This window comes from Lepisosteus oculatus, chromosome 2 (genome assembly GCF_040954835.1).
Source record: "Lepisosteus oculatus isolate fLepOcu1 chromosome 2, fLepOcu1.hap2, whole genome shotgun sequence".
NCBI lineage: Eukaryota > Metazoa > Chordata > Actinopteri > Semionotiformes > Lepisosteidae > Lepisosteus > Lepisosteus oculatus.
Genome location: NC_090697.1, coordinates 71,778,757 through 71,797,760, shown reverse-complemented (window position 1 = coordinate 71,797,760; position 19,004 = coordinate 71,778,757). Strand labels below are relative to the sequence as shown.

General features: G+C 38.4%; 1 protein-coding gene across 3 annotated transcripts; it reads right to left on the bottom strand.

Annotated features, from left to right (window-relative positions):
- Positions 1 to 2,363: 2,363 nt before the first annotated feature.
- On the bottom strand, positions 2,364 to 18,388 carry ube2d4 (ubiquitin conjugating enzyme E2 D4). 3 transcript variants are annotated; one of them, XR_011183149.1, is made up of 7 exons: positions 18,154 to 18,388; positions 12,116 to 12,179; positions 10,522 to 10,553; positions 10,333 to 10,410; positions 9,584 to 9,689; positions 6,421 to 6,579; positions 2,364 to 6,195 (listed from the first exon to the last, which is right to left on the bottom strand). XR_011183149.1 is itself a non-coding variant. In XM_006625313.3 (7 exons), the coding sequence occupies exons 1-7, from the start codon at positions 18,175 to 18,177 to the stop codon at positions 6,150 to 6,152; spliced, it is 444 nt and encodes a 147-aa protein (XP_006625376.1). In that variant the 5' UTR covers positions 18,178 to 18,387; the 3' UTR covers positions 2,364 to 6,149. The 3 variants fall into 3 exon arrangements, 2 of the variants coding, with proteins under 2 accessions (XP_006625376.1, XP_015196321.1); XM_006625313.3 differs by having other exon boundaries at positions 6,486 to 6,579; positions 18,154 to 18,387; XM_015340835.2 differs by lacking the exon at positions 18,154 to 18,388 and adding an exon at positions 17,249 to 17,650 and having other exon boundaries at positions 6,486 to 6,579.
- Positions 18,389 to 19,004: the final 616 nt, after the last annotated feature.

The following is a 19,004-nucleotide window of genomic DNA, read 5'->3' as shown; positions in this document are numbered from 1 at the left end:
TAATAATAATAATAATAATAAAATAATAATAATAATAATAATAATTATTATTATTATTATACTAATAATTATTATTATTATTATTTATATTATTATTATTATTATAATACCTTACAATTATATAGCACTTTTCAGGACACATGGGACACCAGTGTAACATCCCTATTCTTTTCAAGTAATGCCCTGGACATTTTAATGCCCACAGAGAGTCAGGACCTCAGTTTTATGTCACTATACTGGGGCATTAGGACCCACACAGAATGCAGGGTGAGCCCCCCCCTACTGGCCCCACTAACACCTCTTCCACAAGCAACCTTATCTTCCCTAGGAGTCTTCCATCCAGGTACTGACCACACTCCCACCTACTGAACGTCAGCAGATTGTCACTGGGAGTTGGAGGATGATATGGCTGCTGGCACAAGGAAGGGAGACTTCTAAGCAAAATCCAGTAGTGTTTTTGGTCCAGTAGGTAACAGCTTCTCCCCTGGACTAGAATTTCCAAACCAATACCCAATACTGTAAACAGAATTTCGGCATTGTAGGAGGTGCTGTACTTCGGATGAGAAGTTAAACCGAGGTTAGACCTCTAAACTACTTTGTCATTAAAAAACACAACTTCCTAAAAGTAATGGAAATAGTTAGTGACCTCTAAATGCAGGATGATTTTAGCCTTTATAGCCAACTATGCCATCTATCAATTATAAAAGGTGCTAGGATATTTTTCCCTCCTCAACGGGTTCTTTCTATCTCTCCCAGAACCACCAGTGTCCCCAGGGACCGGACAAGACATACATCCTTACATCATTTCCCTTTTCTATTTCCTTGTGATTACAGTTGTCTATTACGGCCTAGCCAAACAGAATACATCACATAAAAGGCATCTCCGAGGGACACAAGAACCCCACGGACCCCAGTTACCAAACTCCAGTGTGCCAGAGGAACAGTCCAGCAGTGCTGTTCTCTAAAACACAGCTCCAGTCGATGCCCTGCTGTGCCTCCTTTTCACCACAGAGCATGAACTCCACAGGTGTAGTCTCAGGTGCCCTCCTCAGTCCAGGCCGTCCTGAGCAATGGATGCCGGGGCCTTTCTCCACTGCTTTCTGTAGAGTCCCTGGTGTCCGAGTCTGCTCCTGGGTGCTGTGGTGCAAACTGCGTTTCTTCTAGAGTCTTCTGTCTGTCTGCTCCCGACTGGTGTTTTCCAAGCCCCCTGAACCAGGGCTCACGACAACAGAACAGTACAAACTCAAGGGCAAGGGCAGCCTGTTACTACCTCTGCTATCACTTCTAATAAAAAAGCAAAACACTCAACCAGGAATTCATATTATGAAAGCAAAATGGGTGCCAGGAGTAATCCTTGACTTCCAGCCATGGGTTTTACTCCTTAAACTCATCCAAGAAACAAACACAAAATCAGCAGGTTCATTTAAAAGTCGTTGGGCAAGTAATGAGCGTACCTATGAATAGATGAATGTCAAGATTTATGTACACTCCAGCAAGCCGATTAATATATGAGATAGGAAAATGTGGTGCCCCAGTACAATAACACTTGAAGAATAAACTCTATCAAAAGTTCCTTATTATTGGAAGATGTGAAATGTGTTTTTTTTTGTGAATATGCCACTGTTATAACTACAGCAGTACGTGACAAAATGCTTTCAGTATTTTCAGTTCTAATGAAGGCAAACATTTATTTATAAACCGGGTATGAGGATGTTTGTTTGTACAAAAAAAGTTATTTCCTGCAATGTAATTAAATCTAAATAATGACACATCCGTTTTTTCCAATGCTAAAAGCTACCTCTTCCGCTGAAATCAAAGCAATGGAGTCTAGAATGCCGTTTTATGCAATAACCCCAGAGGGCGGCATTGTACTGAGATATCTTTCTACACCCAACATAAATAGAACATATTTGATTTCTTCAAAACATTAAGGCCATGGTTTAAGAGGCAACATATTAATACAGGTTTTGGAGGATTTTAATATTTCAATGCTTTGTCATTAAGCTTGGATGGTGTTTTATACTTTACCAAAAAACTCTAGACTACTGTACAATGTTAGTACTATATTATTATTAGACTTTGGTTAGAGAATAGTGTAATAATTTAATTTATGAATCGTGATAAGAATACAGCAATTTCATGGATACATTTTTGAATGCAAACCCAAAAAAGCACTTTAACTTTGCCCTTTATTCAAACAGATTTGATCATGCCACAGTTTGATAAGTTTCTATCATCCAGCTGAAGAGCTTCCATCTTACTCCCACAATTCAGATTGCTTTTGCAACAGAATCCACTCCTTCTGCTTAACAACCTTGTTGCTGAATCTGTGGAACACACCAGGGAAATAAAATTCAAACCACTTATAAAACAAAAGGAGCTTTATTAATTTAGTGTTGGTACATCTGAATTTCTCTGTGCCAAATGGTATCTGAACATACTGGGAAGGAAGTGTTGGGGCGAAGGGGGTGGGGTGAGGGCTGGCCGTGCATTCAGAATCATTCACGATCGAAGTGAAAATAAGGTGATGCCTGTACACTTAAAACTGGGGCATCCAGGATTTCAAATGAGCAAAACACTGAGTAAAAAAGTTTGCATTAAGATTCACTTTTTATTAGGCTCATGCTGAAATGAAACCACGGATTCCCCTGCCTTGTAAAAAATTCTAAAGCCCTGATTGTGTTTTTACAGTATTTATATACAGGATACGATTATAGTTAAGGCTAAGATTTTGACAAAGGTGCCAGATAGACTATGAATAGTAATAAAATCCCTGAAATCTTGCAAATGGCTTTTCAAAACACTTTCTTCGTCAGCCCATTGTACAGAGCAAGCCACAAAACTGTTCTCCAGATGTAAAGACAATCTCTGAAAAAACAATCGGCAAGATATTGTTTCAGTGTTTGACCAAGAATCGCATCAAAAGCACACAGAGGAAAAGGTCATGACTGGAGACCACTATCAACTCACCCTACACTTGGAATATAATAAATAATGAATAAATTAATTAAATACAAAAAGCACAGATGTGCTAGGTATGCTCTCCAACCATGTCACTGCACAGCAACAATAATAAACAATTCTGCTCTGTGGTAACAAATTGAACACTACCTTCACGTAAATGCATTACATTCAAAAGTATTCCAGTAGAAATTGTAGCTGTAAAATATCCTGTGTTCTGCTTCCTTGTGATCAAAGATTATCGTTTTAGTTCCCTGCAAAGTTGCAGGGACATGTGAACTGGTAATAGACTTAAAAACAGTTTGGTGCCAAAATCGTAGCCTTAATTACACTAGAAACAGCTATGTGTGTTCTTGAGAAACAGAAAAGAAACAAAAGGCAGCCCTTTTTCAGAGTCTGAAAAGAACAGAAGCTGTTTGATATCTAGTTCTGGGTCAAGTGTGAACTGAGGCTAGTCTTGCTGTGAATGGCCCAGTCCAACCCCTGTAGCTGGCCTAAAAGTCCCAAACAGGTAAATACATGACACTGCGGAGATGCTGCCAAAAGAGCTACTTCATTAGCAGCTTTAACTAATCACTAGACCTATGCGTTTGGCAAACATTTGCCTGCCTTTACTCCGTTTCCTTAACCACATCTTTGTTAATCTCTTGATTGCTTTATAATTGTGGAAATTATGACAGTTTTCTAAACTATACAAAGATTCCTTTTTGACAGATGGACCAGTGCATAACTACAGTTAAGTCAATGGATTATATGATTGTAGCATTCAATCTGCAATGAAGAGACTGTTCTAGAAACTCATGCAGAGGAGAAAGGCTTTTAACATTTCACCTTGCTAACACCTCCAACCATTCACTTCAACCTCAGTGTATAGCCACTGAAGCAGAAGGTTCCCAACTGATTAAAAAGAGAGGAGTTGGGAACAGGCGTATATATTATTGTTTCAAGCATTGCTTTTTGAGCTGTAAACCCGAAAATATGCATGCCTGAAAGCAATTCTTCTAAAATGTTGTCGCTACCAAAGATGAACTTTCAAAAATGTGTTTGCTTAATGTTGTATACTATTAGGGCATTAGAATTTACATCTGGCTCTTAATACAATGAAACACTGATCGAAATGTGTTAACTTGAATCAGAACCAGTGATATAATGCAAGCAATGAATAAATAATGTGAATATAAGGTTTATGATTCAAATGGACATCTTCACTTTCACTTTTTAATTGATTGGGATATATATCCCTATAAACTACTGTGTATCACTGTGTAAAATGCCTATAATGAAGACTGTAAACTAAATAAGCAATAATAAAATATAATTATTTTCATAACAACAAATGTATGCCCTTTAAGTCACAGCTATGGTTCTGAATGCCTTTTTTGCACTGAATTTCACTCAAGTAGGGTGAATTCCACCTGTACTGATCACCTTTGCGTTTAGCCTGTCAGCAGTATTGACCTGTAGAACCTAGATGACAATCTTCATGTAAAACAAGAATACAGTTAAAAACAGCTCCATGTCTGTTGCACCATTTCTGATTCTCATGAATGCGGCATGAGAAGATTTTCTGCAAGATGAAAGAAAGATGGAGGTACACGTAGTGAAATATCAGGTCTGGCTTATATCTAAATCAAGTTAACTGCATTTAATACACTTACAGGGAGTTATAGAATTAAGGTGAAAGAAACTTGATTTTTCACAAAATCCTGTACATATAAATCTACGCTGCAGTTACGGTACTTTTGAACTGAACTAACAACACAGTGCATGATACCAAATATCATGTTTTCTTTTTAGCATGAATCTGTTTAAAACAAGTTCAATGTATGCATCCTAAAACACATTATTTAATGTAAACTAACAACTTATATTCAGAAACTTTGAAAATATGTAGTGTGCACACTTGAAGAAATAGTTTAAGGTTTAGTGATGGGCCACAGCTACATATCATAACCAGATTGAGATTCAAATAATATTGCAAACAGTGTTTCAATAGTATTAAGACTGCATCAAAATGACCCAGTTTAACAACTTGTATCCTGCTGATAATGCCTCTACCAAATACCATCCATTCAACTAGGTAAGACTGGCTAGTTCACGATCTGTCCTCTCTAACTTTGAAGGTGACAGCCTCAAAGTGGTCGAGAAAGCGAGCAAGCTCAGCAATCAGCAAGCAAGTTTGTCCAAGTTGAATAGATGGCAGAGGTGTAATTAGTAAGTCTCAACTCGATCAACAGGGCAAATATGCGATCTTAGAACTACCGGAACAGTGTTTGCCAATGCATTTGTACACGTCAAGAGCCAGTCATGGCTTTTCATGGATAAACAGTGAGTAGAGAACAGAGAATACCACTAAGAGTGGTTCATATCCCCACTACAGTCTAGCTCCCTAATTCACAATGACCAAAAACTAAGGCAAGCAGAGTCTGATTGTTCCTCAGATAAAAGGACACTTGCCTGCACATACAACACAAATTCACAACAGTGCATCTCTATGTATGTATATGCACACACACGAGACCCTCTCTCCCAAACCCTTACTCTTTGAGTTTCAAGATCATGTTTTTTGTTCTAGAAAATGTGTTCCTGTACAAATCCTGACATTACAAGGCCATTTCTGCAAACTAATCCTCAACATGGCTCCAATTAGAGTTTTCTTTCAGGGCCCATTAGTAATATTAAACATATCGTTACTGAGAATAACACCAAAGAGCCTGCTTTTAGGAAAGCAAGTCACAAATGTACACATATACATTACATAGCACCCTGTATAGCTTCTGAGGGAAAGCAAGGATAAACTGTATTTCAAGGAGGAGTGTCAGGCAACTGCTGAGGTCCTTCCAAATTCTCATCCAGATACTTCGCATTCAGTATATTAATATTAAGAGTAGTAATAATGATATTAATAAAAAGAAAAGAGACAGTCTTGATTCCAGGTTGGTCATCTGGAGCGATCAGAAACAAGGAGGTTACATCATTCTCTAAAGTGGAGTGTTGTGGCTTCCTCTGCCTCTCCACAGCAGACGTGCAAAAGTCTTCATGAATGGCACATGGCAGCAGGTCACCAATCTTTAACCAGGTTGCACTGGAGCTTGTGTCTCTCTCTCTTTTTCTCTGTCCAGGGTCTGTCAATTTGTTTTCTCTGCTTGTGTTTATGTAAAATGTTTCGCGCTCTCCCCCCCCCATTCTCACATTGCGTATTTTTGTGTCCATTCTCTTGCTAGTCTGTTGTACCTGCAACGCAGACAAAGATGAAATGTTAATTGCTGGTGTTTTGACAACACAGGCCAGGTATGTAAAAATCAGTGCCTCAACTTTGTAAAAATACTTTGTTACACTTCAATGAGTGCAGCTTTTTATTTGATCTTTAACTGAACATTGAGTAAGAGTGAATCTGAAGGTGAATAGGAGAGGTCAGGGAGGCACAATATATAACACCAGGTAAAATGAATGTGGTACCTGTAATCATGAACACAACTGCAAGGCTGAAATGAGGCAGGAGAAGGGCACTTGAGGATACCTACTTTTCCCTGTCAGCTTTGTAGGTGTGAGCGATCTCTGGTACCAGTGGATCATCAGGGTTGGGGTCACAAAGGAGAGAGCAGATGGACAACAGAACTGCACAGCAGAGGGAAATAAATTAAAAATTACAAGCCGCTCTGTAATTCATTTTTATTCCATTTTTCCAATTTTGTTTTCTTGACTTTGCCTTGCAGTCCTCATGCACAAAACAGGATTTCAAGTTACTTTTTAGTAAATACTGGAGGGTTGGGCTTCTTTTCATGCAACCACTCCTGATACGGACATCTGGTTAAAAAATAAGTCAAAATCAATATTGATTACAAATGATAAAACCATTACAAGCAGAACTGAATTGTTAACAGAAGACCCATTACAAACTTTACAGATTCATATCTACTGTAATCAGGAAGCAAACCGGAGCACCAGTGTTGATTTTACAATAAATAGGTTGAATGTTTATTTTTTGTTTCCTGGGGATCCCTGCACAGTCTTTGAGAACTATAATAATCAGCAAACCAAATTCGTAAACTTATCTGAAAAGAGCAGTTTGTTGGTATACAGTAATGTTATCAATAAATAGCATTTTTACATTTTTTTTTCAGTTTGTTACCATCATCTGCTGTCTCCGTTCCATTAATACTTGAGATAATTTCACAAAAATAAGGAATTAAAAGTTTAGAACATTAAAACAAACCACTCTACATCAGACCTTGAACGGCAGAATATTACAGGTTCTAATACTGTGTACTAAAGGTTATATAAAATGAAATCTTAAGAAAACAACCAGTACAGTTGAATAACTGCATAGAGGTGGAGATCAGGCAGTCTGGAAAGACTTGAAGTTGCCCAACACAGCCTTAAATACCTCATCTAGGATAAAAGGCATGTGAAGTGTGAATTGAATTACCCCCTATCGTAAAAGCAACGATCAAAGGACACAAAACGGGTAAAAAATAAAACCAGTTTATCTCAGTTTAAAGCTACTACAAAAGCCCAGGTACTAAAATACAACAGAGCTAATGTGACTAAAAGCGCCTAAAAACGTGGCTGTGTGCTTTTTTCTCCTTGGGAGACATGAAAGGCTCTTGAGACACCTACACAGTGCTCAGGCTTTCATCTCCATTGCCATGACAACGGTTGCTCACTCCGAGCTGTGACTGACCACCTATTTGCTCATCTGCGTGACACACAATGGCTCTGAGACGCACAAGCTCAAGTTCATACGCCCCTCTGAGGAGAACGAGGGACTCAGCTCAGCTGCTTTTGTCCTCTGCTTTACTGGAGCAAGAAAACATAATGATTACTTACTTGTTTCAGAAATGATAGTAAAAATGTCCTCCAGGCCAAATCTGAACCTAGTATCTAAAACGCTAAGTATTCATTTTGATGAAGTTCCGCTCAGTTTAAAATATTGAAAACGGCTATAAACTATTATATATAAAACAAATTATTTGTAAAAATCCATGCAAAATGTAAAACCAGCTTGGATCTACATGCAAGTTAATAATTGTCTTCCAGATGTCCTCAGGTTCCATGCAAAGGTGGAGGTGAATTTATTTTAACACAATATTCAAACCAAACTTTTACTGATTATCTTGTAATTGTCTGATTAAAAAATAAAAAAATACAAATTGTATCAACATAAATAAACTAAATGTTGTGCATAAGGAAAATGTACAAAAAGAGGACATGCTTGAAAGAATTAATTTCAAAAATCACAAAAATAAATGAACAGTACATTGGTCCAGCAAGATTATTTTGCAATCATTAGATTACCCATAAATTTAGCAGCCATACTTAAGCCTTACCTAAAGAACAACGTGTCCTTTTGGTAGGACAACCTGATTACTTCAGGCTATGCATCTATTAATTATGTCCATTATGCCCACACCATCTTTTTGTGCTCAAGTGCCAATTACCACATGTCACTCAAAACGAGTGGGTCTAATGTGCCTACTGGGAGCTATAATGTGCTTTAAACAAGCCAGGTCTGTGTAAGATGCGAAGATGTGGGAACATGACAGAACTGGCTAGTTAGTATAACAGTATTTACAAAAGGTAAATTTCATCATGCAGTTTTTATCTTTAAAAAAACCCATGGGTATTTTTGGACTCTCAGAAGTGTGGCAAGGCCGGACCTGGTCAGTAATGGGATATGAGATCTCAAGACAAAGCAGGGAGGTGTTGGCAGGTCAGTAGATGGTGCTCTTCCCTATGGATCAAAGTTTCCAAAATCAACACCCCACTGTAGTGTCATACCATCCTTTGGGTGAGATTTTAAACCAAGGTCCTGACTATATAGTCATTAAAGTTCCCATTGTGCTGTTCCTGCAAGAATGGCTGCTGTGCATCACCCAGGCTGGACTGCGCTTAGGAGGTGGATGAAGTGACCCCTGCTTTATGCAAAACTCTTTAGGATTCCTTAGGGTGAAAAGCACTACATAAAGTAAATGCAATAAATTATTAGGACTAGGTTATATATTCCCAACTCAAAGTCCACCTACTTTTAAATGTATTTTGAATAACAAGGAGCTGAGCTGCTAAATTAAAAGAACATAATCTCTCCGAAAAGGCAAAGTTTTTTTCTTTCTTTTGTACACACATTAATCCGGGTGACAAAGCTAATGCGATATGTATTTTACCTCACGTCTACTGTTTTTCTGATGTTCAAGACTGAAATCCCTCTTTACAGCTTATATTGAAATCAACATTTACAAGCTTGATGTCCTGACAATAGACATACATGAACAGTTCTCTCAAAAACAGATTCTTCAATGTCAATTTACAGTAGCAATTGACTGATCTTATGATCTCTAATGTATACTGTTAAATCGATTACAGACAGAATTTTTTTCTATATTATATTTAAAAATTGTCTTTTTTTATATCAGGATATGTGTAGTAACACATTTTCCAAATTCCCATTCTCAACCGTAAGAATTGCTCATGAAGATCCTGGAAAAAAAGATACCAAACAGGTTTACCAACACCAAGTAAAGTGAAAAATCTAGGATAGGATGGCGAGTTTTCCACAGTAATACCCTATGAATGACTGTCAATGGAAAATACCAGGCAATTCCCTCTGAAGACCATGACATACCTTTCGATACTGTGAGTGCTGGTGACCACTGTGACCGTAAGATATCAAGGCAGATGCTGCCGTTGCTGTTAATATTGGGGTGGTAGATCTTCGTTGTGAAAGCAACCTAGAACGGAGGTGACATTTTAGACACACTAACGCAGATATATAGATCCTTTATAACAGATGTTGTTGCAGATAAAATACAATTTCAGAGAATGAGCAGCCCTTGAATTGAGAGAGTGTTCTACATCTAAATGTCTTTGACAAAAGTTATCTATATTTGATCATATAAAAAAACTAGATGTTAATGTTAATGTGCATATACTGAAGAATTATTTAAACTTTCCACGGGAGAAAAAGGTCTTATTTCAAAAAGAATCCTTACATATGCATTTAAAAAGCCGAGTTCTGAGCAAAAAAAAGATCTAAAAGCAAAGGATTCCCCTGTGTAACTACATGTAAAATAACAGTAAAATAGGACACATCTAAAACACCACACTGTAAGATTAGAAAATACTATACTTGGGCTCCCAGGTGGCTCAACAAATCAAGGCTCGTAGCTCAAGCACCGTGGCCTTGACATCACTAGTTTGAGCCCGGGTCTTGTTACAAGCAGACTTTGATTACAATTTCCCAAAGAGCATGCTGACGAGCCTTAAAAAACTGGCGATTCCAAACTGGATGGTTAAATAATACATATAACTGACAGTTTCACATTTATAACAGAAAGAAAATCCTACAGTCTGATAAGGACAAGACAAGCTTACCTTTGGTGGTTTGAAAGGATAATCTGTAGGAAAATGTATGGTCAGAAAGAAAACCCCACCTTGGTAAGGACTGTCGTTCTGAAAACGATAAAAAGAGAGGAATAAGAGAACAATCTCTATAGTGAAAATTGAAGGTGCTACAGAAGAAAATGAAATTTGGAATGGGAAAAAAAAACAGCAGCTACGTACCGGTCCCATGATTGTTGCCTGCCAGTGAAACACTGAAACATAAAAAAAGAACATGTCAGTTATCATTTTTTTTTGTTACAGAAAACTCTGCCCTGGCACATACAGTCAAAAACCAAAAACAAGATGGACTGCCTCCTCCAAGTGCTGAACTTTCGTCTGATGCAAGATGCAAGTCTGTAGCAGAAACAATTGGCCTCAAAGAGATTCTTATGCTTGTAGAATACATACAGTTCAAGAAATTAAACATGACAAAAGGAAATTGTTGGACTTCATACCTTAAAAGAACATGGTAGTGACTTAACTGTTAATGTTACTTTTAGAACTTTACTTTTATATGACCTTTTTTTCATGAAGAAAAATAAGATATACAGTATAGCCTCTGGCTAAACAGCATGTGTATGCAGTAGTGTTACCACTTTGTAAACTGAACTAAACAAGGCTCAGACCAGTCACTACATGGATAGGAGGACTCCAGGAACAAATGAGCTGCTGCTGCAAGTGGTATGTTACCGTTTGCTCCAGAATTCCCAATGCACCACCTCAGTGTGGTGACCAAACAGACAGCACTGTTGGAGATGCCATCCTTCAGCTGAGATATGTGATAACTACTTGGACATTAAAGGTACAATGGTACTTTTCTCCCAGTCGGGGTTGATATAGCCCGGCCTTCCTAAAGTCCCCCCTTAATTTAACAGCAAAGGAACTGCTCACTTTTCCACCTGATCTGTTGTGAATTGCCACCTCACCAGCCACCTTGAGTGCATTAGAAAATCCCACTATGGTAAATGGGGATTGGTTAGCTAAGAGCAACCAGCAGAGCAAAAGATAATATCACCATAGATTAGTTTTAGGAATCAATACGAATATTTCTTCTCCCAAAGTCCTTTTTAAACTTCAGACACAACACAGACAATAGAACAGCAAACGGTGTGTGCACCAAAGCTGACTGCACCCCTTTAAGGAAGGAATTGTAGCATCACATAAGAATTTACTTTTCACTAGGGAAAACAAAACCCAAGAATTAAATGTGTAGAAAGATCTGAATGCTTGAGTCACAAAAAAATCAGCAGTACCCTGTGTGGCTGAGGGTAACCTCCTGGCCAGAGGACGAGGAGGTGAGAACCCCTCTAAGGAGTGAGGAAGGGGCAGCTGCAAAGGTGGAGATGGAGGTGGGCTGGGAGGCAAGGGAGTGAATAGGGATTCTATACAATATTTATCTTTTTAGGTGGGGAAATGGCATCAGTAATGTTTTTTTTTTGCTTTAATCTTTGACAGGTACAGTATATTCACTTTCAATTCAATATTTTCAATTTATTTATAAAGTTGTAATGTATTAGCTAATACAGGTAATATGCTGAAAGTTTCTAATTTGTTACCAATTAAACTTCAGTAAAAAAAATATATGGAATAAGATGTAATTTTCAATACCACTTTACACGTTATAATGAGAGCAAATTAAGTCCATGGGCTTCCTGAACCACTTATATTCTGGAAGCAGTATGCTTACCAGATGTTATCTGACACTGTGAACACAGGCATGCCATTAAGAACCTCAGGATCAATTCTTAACAGTGAGACTCTAGCTCATACTTACAGTCATCTCCCACTGGCCCTGCTGAACACTGTGCAGGAGGGTCTCTTTGTAAATCTGTCAACTCCTGTTAAGGCAAAGAACAAAAAAGGGGTTCAATCCCACATCAGCTGCAGTTACCTTTGTCTCATAAAACAGAGAAAGACATTTTTACACCACCTTTCTAAATCAGCCTTGATTTAAAAAAATAAAATAAGACAAAGTCATGATTAACAGGCACAAAGCAATGCATGGTTTAAAATCAGAACCTAATAAGTTGATATTTTTGTGTATTCATTTCTTAAGCCATCTGCGCTCTCCACCTACGTTATGCAAAAGAAATAAATAGCACAAATCTGTAAGCATTCATAAACTGGTGACAAGAAGAATGCTTCACTTTATAAAGCTGAAAAGTGCATTTAAGTACATAAATCCCAGTTAGTCACCAAGCCATGCTGCCAGTGTGAACACAGGCCAGGAACATGCCTCAGCACTTGGGCCTTGGGCAAATATATGCAGGGATAGACTATGAAACTCTGTCACTCAGCCTTTGTGCTGCAGTAGGATTAGTCAACACCAGCATACCTGACGATTAAATTAACCTCAAAAGGAACACCTGGGACGCAACTGTGCATGAGATTTTTTAAAAGAGGCCCAGGGATTATTTCTGGAGCTTTAGAGTGTTCTTAGTTTGTTTTATGCTGCTGCATATTTTTGACTTTTTATCTGTGTGAGTGCCTGGCTTGACAGGTGACAAATTGGGTGTCTGGGCTGAGTTGAGAAGAAAGAGATCTCTCCTGAACACTCGAAGGCAGTGCTTCAGGGCTTGGCACACTGGTTGGATCTCTAATTCTGACATTTCAGATGGAGCTTTCTCTTAGGAGGGGGTAGGCATATCGCCTCTGCCAGAGACTTTACCGAGGGAAGAATGAGGACACAAGACATGTTTTAGGAAACCAAGCATTTTTGCAAATTGATCATATACTGTAAAAAGAACACACCTCCAATAAAGACATACACACCTGTTTCATCCAAACTTAGCCATTCCCTAGAACTTTATAGCAATGCTTCACTTTACCCAGTAACCTTCTACAGCACAAGCGTTACCTACTAACATCTCAATGGGGGAACTATATGTAAATCATATGGAGGAAAATGATTAGGACTCACATTGCAATGCTGTTTGACCTTTTTCCTTTTTAAGACTAATTTGTAACTCCTACTCCACGTGTGGGTCTAGGTAAATCAACCCAAATTAAGATAGGAATCTAGGTTTTAAGCACCTGGTTCTGACTTAGTTAAAATATCCAAGCTACCTATGAAATTTGAAGCGCAACATGCAGTGTTCCTTTGTTCCCAGATAAGGGACAATTAACTATGTTTACTTGGGAAACTGCAAAATACCATTGTGAATATCAAATACTACAGCAGTGATGCTTGTGTGCGAACCCTGGTCTTTTGACAGCTCTGTCCTAGACTGCACAGATGTATAACACTATACCCAACAAATATGGTTAGTGGCATGTTACTGTTACTTGATGTCACTGTAAACATCTAGTTATAAATACAAAAATCTTGACAATGTGATCATTTTATGATAAGGCAGAGAAGTTATTTCAGTTAAATATGAGTGATCCTCATGGAATTCCACTCACAATGCTCCATCCCAGTAAAAAGTTATGATTTGTAAAAATGCTCATGTTTTCTAGCCTGGAATAACCTTTTTTAAAGACTTCATTGACATACTCTGCACTTCACTTATTTTATTTCTGGCTCAGTGCACAAACGGTCATCTGCATGTAACATTCTGATAAAAAAGCTTCTGAATAAATGTTCAGAAAGCTAAGTGCTTGAGCTATACAGCATTAACACAGAACACAACTAAGAGGACTGAGTACCGCATGTTTTCACAATATTTTTCTTCTTGGATGTGAACATAATGGTATAAACAATCCCTTAAAAACAGCAGTGTTTGTTCCACACCAATTCTCTAAGGTACCATCTCCTGTAAACATTACAGGACAAATTTAAAAGGTTTATAACTGAGGAGCTAGAGCCAGCTTTGAAGGATTTTGATAGGGAATGATAAAAGCTTTATTCGCCAAACTACATTTTGAAGATCTTTAAACTGTGCCTTTTTTCTTTAACTAATTAACTTTCTGCAGCATAGCTGTTTCGACGACAGATGTTAAGATCCTACTCAAGCTTAACTAAATTGAATGAAGAATAAATTAGATTTTAAACGCACAATACAAAAAGCGTCCACCTTTACTGTTACCACATTAAGATTAATTTAAATGTCCAAGCTTAAATACTGTCCCTTTCACTTCGGTGTTTGCTTGGGTTTTGCTGGGTGCTCCAGTTTTCACCTCTCATCCCAAAGACAGTCAGGTTGCCTGTACTGTCCTTCCGAGGTTAGAGAGCATTCCCACTTCATCCAGAACTGGCTATGGGACTACAGAAAAAGAAATAAATGAGCCTGGTGGGCTGAGTTGCCTTGTCTCATCTGTGGCCTTTCTGTAATGCCTCACGGTCTGAGTCACAAAATAATTTTGTATTCTGGCCTTCAAAGGGATCCCCTTTGCAAAGGGCTATCCAATGAAACAATATTATACACCCTTAACAGACACAGCACAGTTGATTCTAATGCTTCTGACTGACCTTCACTTTCTCCCTTCACCAAAGCAAGTTTTGATACCCAAGTATTTCCCCCTACTGTATACATTAATGCTATATGTAGAACAGAAACCAGTGTGTGGCATTAATGGCATCAGCACAAGCCAGCTCTCTCAACCTCCCACTCTCCCTGTCAGCTTCTCTCTTCTTGCTATATATAGCACTGCATGCCTTGCAAAATCCACACAGAAAGAGGGACGAAGTTAATATTGATTAGCATATGTTGCAATGAGGGGCAGGATCTGATTGCTGAGCATCAATCAGTAAGGGTTCCAGTCTCAGGGAAGGATCTACTTCAGTTTCAATTTCTGTCACCAGCAATACCGAGAAGTCAGCTTCCCTCACACTTGACAAACTTTCTCTCCGCTGACAGAAATTAACGAAGCGAATCAATTGTTGGCAAACATGAGTAAAGAGCACTGTAAGTATCCTTATGAAAAAACCCTTGCATGCAACTCCAGAAATGTGCCTGCCTTTTGTTTTTTAAACCACAAAGGTTGGGCTTTAAAGGTCTGCCTGTTTCTGAACTGAATCCTGTTTCTGAACTGAAACAATACTGCTGAAAGAGCTGAAGTACAGTAGATGATACTTCTAAAGTCCTCCACCAACAGTTTAGAAATGTTAAAAAAAGCACAGAAAAGAGCAATCAAATGACCTGATGTGACTTTGGGAAAAACAATAGGCCCACTAATGAACTAAACATTCAAAATATTTTTAAAACTGCAGTAAAAAGCACTGAGAAGATAAAGGCAGGCAGTAGAAATTTTGGCTTGAGAAATTTGCTTTTATTATAAATGACTATTCCCTCTGTCTTCATAATAATCCAGATTAAAGCATGCGCTTTCAGTCATTTCTTTTATTGCCTGAAAAACTAAATTCTGGTTTGGAAGGAAGTCGAGTAACTGGTTTGAAACCGTAACATAAAACTGAGTTAATATTCCAAATCCTTCTGTAAGAAAAACAGAACTAAAGTGTTCTATAAATCATACAATTACTTGTTTGATATAGCCTATGATGTGTATATAACTCACATTCCGGTACGGACAGTAAACTGCAGTAGCTTTGAAAGAATGCTACTTTCAAGGATGGTGTCTTATCTATGCTGTGAATTGCAAATATATCTTCATGAATAACGTGTGCAAAAATCAACAAATCTTCATTGTATGGTCGTTCATTTTACATCATTGACGTAGTGATTGTTTACACACCAAAAAGACTAAAATCACTGGTTTTAAGGTACACAATCTTTGTTACAATTATCTATATTCTCAATAACAATGTAACTGTAAACACACTAACACTGCAACACTAATTAACAAGAAAACACATTAACCAGTGGGCCCAACAAGAGAGCCCCAGAAGCTGATGTTTTAGAGATGTATTTAAATTACCACCTAAAACGATCACATTCATCTTGACTAATTAAATTAAAATTAACTCTATAAAAAAAACCTCTCCCTGACCAGGAGTCAGACACTTCAAACACACAGGGGAACAAAATTGTGTTCTGGTAATAATAAACAAGAACTTCATATCATCACCTCTTCTCGCTAGTGCTTTTCACCTATGGCTGCACTGGACTGTGCTATGCAAGTCTGCTTTTCCACAAAAATCTTCTCAGTCTGTATTCCTCGATCTAACTGCTACTGGAATTCATAGTGACCACGACAAACAAATCAAGCCATAGATAACAGCGTACTACCAAAACAGCATGTAGTAAAACATGAATAACATTAAAAATAACCTTATAGAAAAAGGCAAATAGTACGAAGGCTTTACTCCACCATTAACCTGCACATGTATTTGAACACAAACTGGACTCCTCTTCAGGACCTTAATGGAAGGGCAGCTACTGAATTTATAGAAGGTCACAGAAGCCTCAGCCAAAACTACTAGCAGACCTGCAATATGCAGAATAAACTGGATGTGTTTTTGCAGAATTCCAACAAATAGAGAAAGAGAATAAACGATAAATACGATAAATTAGTGCCATTTTTTGATTAATTTAAAAGCATGGCACAAAATGCAACAACTATCATAAAACAGGAAGTGAAGTGAATATCCTGATTCACTGTTGAAGTATACATTAATCTGGGCTACAGCAGAAATCGGCCCGGTGTCACGTTTTCCTGTAAATGAAAGACACAGAATTTTGGATTATTTGAACGACTAAATTGTTTTTCTCCAAAAAAAAAAGATATTTAAAACATTTAAATTGTACATAATAAAAAACCTACACTAGGTTACACTAGGTTCAACCTACACGACATAATAAAAACCAACAACTAGATAGAAAACATGCAAATTAATGCTCTTTGGTTTCAAAGAACCTGAGATTCAAGTCAAACCCTGGGAAAATAAAAATGAAGTCCAATTACACTCTTAGATCAGTTTCAATTCTAACCACTGTTGGAAGAGCACACCTGGTGCCTTTATGGTTAGCAGCACACATTGGAGAGACACAGTCAAATCCAACCCTACCATTTCGGACATACACTGTGCAGGACACCCTGGACTCACTGCGTTACATAGCACTGGCGCAGATCATTTCAAGACACTGCAGGGCTCATACACCGACTCGCGTCAAGACTCTTCAGATCACCAAGTAAAAAGTACTCCGCGTTTTTTTTTCCATTGTGGGAGCTGGGCTATACAGAAACCATCTGCCACTTGCTTGAAACTGTGTTGGCATTCACTGGCATAGCTAAGGGGCTAGGTGAAGTGTTAAATTTAGGAGATTTAATCACGTTTGATTTTACATCAAGCCAATGGAAACAGCTGTCAAGGACAGATTATAGCTGCTCCCTTTTGCTTCTGCCTTGTTCATCGTGGTATTCCACACTGCTGTCACCTAGAGCACACAGCACAAAGGCTGCGATTTCCTCGTGTTCCCAAATGGTCTAATCCGGGATCTGAAAGGACTGTGTACACGAACACTTTTTAATTCTGTTAAAAATACCCTCGCCTGCCACAGTGTCCCATTTGCTACTCCATATATGGAAGCATTGACATTGGGGTTCAGTATTTGGCAACCTGCTCCCAGCTGTCACACACTGAGCTTGCGCACTAGCCTCTCTCACTCATTCACAGCCGGCCAGGGGGGGACACGATTTAGCAACACTCCCCCCTCCCCCTCTTATACCACTATGCAATAAGTCAAATATTTAAAACACCAATTCACGCTTTAGTGATGTATGAACTCCCACAGTCAAACATATGCCGTTTGTAAAAGGCTAGGTTAGTCCTTATGAGAGCGACCGTTGGTCATTTTATTTTCTGCTGTTCAGATAAAAATAATAATGCAGCGAAACACTAGGGCGAGAAGGATCGATTCAATAAATTAAATTGTCAAAAATGACCGAACACTACAGAAAAAAACCACTCACCTTTTGGATTCTTTTCAACGCCATTGCTGACTTGTTTTATTTTTAATAAATCCCAAATAGGCTCAAATTGAATGAATAATATGTGGGAAGGTTAAATGCGTCTGTTTTAGGGCTCCCGTATTAATGCCTCTTGTTCAATGGTAGCGTTATATCGGATTAAACTGCGGTTTCCACAGCACTCCGGAATCTCTCTCGCTGCTCGCCAACAGCATCCAGACACTAGCACCGCACTACCGCGAGAAACCGGATACGGATTTACCGGCTGGTTTTCAGGGGTCGACGGGAAATGTAGTTTTCGGAGCACCTAAAATACTATTGACCCTGGATGACTCAGGTGAAATATAGTTCTTATACCTCAAGGATGTGAGCCCTTTATGGCTACCGAGAAGTCGGGAGCCGAACACACCGCTTTTTTACCTGAAAATGAAAGAAACTCTTCAGACTCCTCTATTCCCCCAGACTGCAAACTATTGGAACTAATTTTGCCTCCCTCTTCCTACCCTGCAACGTCTGATTTTTTTGCCAAAAGAAGGCATGTCAAACAAAACACGATAAGATAACCATTTTCATTTTCTTCTCTCCCCTGGGGTTAGACTATCTACAGAACATCGATATGAAACAATCCCATTCGTTATGAAAAAGCCCCTCTCACGATAAGCCCATCATAATTATTATTGTAACCATGATCATTCTTGGCTGGTATACTGCTTTATAAGGCACAGGTAGGTAGCACTTTACATGTTTCATATAGTTAATTCAATCATAACATAGTTTAGCATTGTAAAACAGTAATTACTATGATAACATGGTCATGTCGTTTTTTGTGGAATCAAAGTTTACCGTCGATTAAC

Bases quoted from the DNA above. Each gene is read 5' to 3' on its own strand.
- ube2d4 (XM_006625313.3), bottom strand. From the start codon at position 18,177: ATGGCGTTGAAAAGAATCCAAAAG. The intron at 10,554-12,115 runs GTAAGTATGAGC...TTTATGTTTCAG, and splicing joins AGGGCCAGTGGGAGATGACT to TGTTTCACTGGCAGGCAACA. The intron at 6,196-6,485 runs GTAGGTATCCTC...TCTGCGTTGCAG, and splicing joins TACAAAGCTGACAGGGAAAA to GTACAACAGACTAGCAAGAG.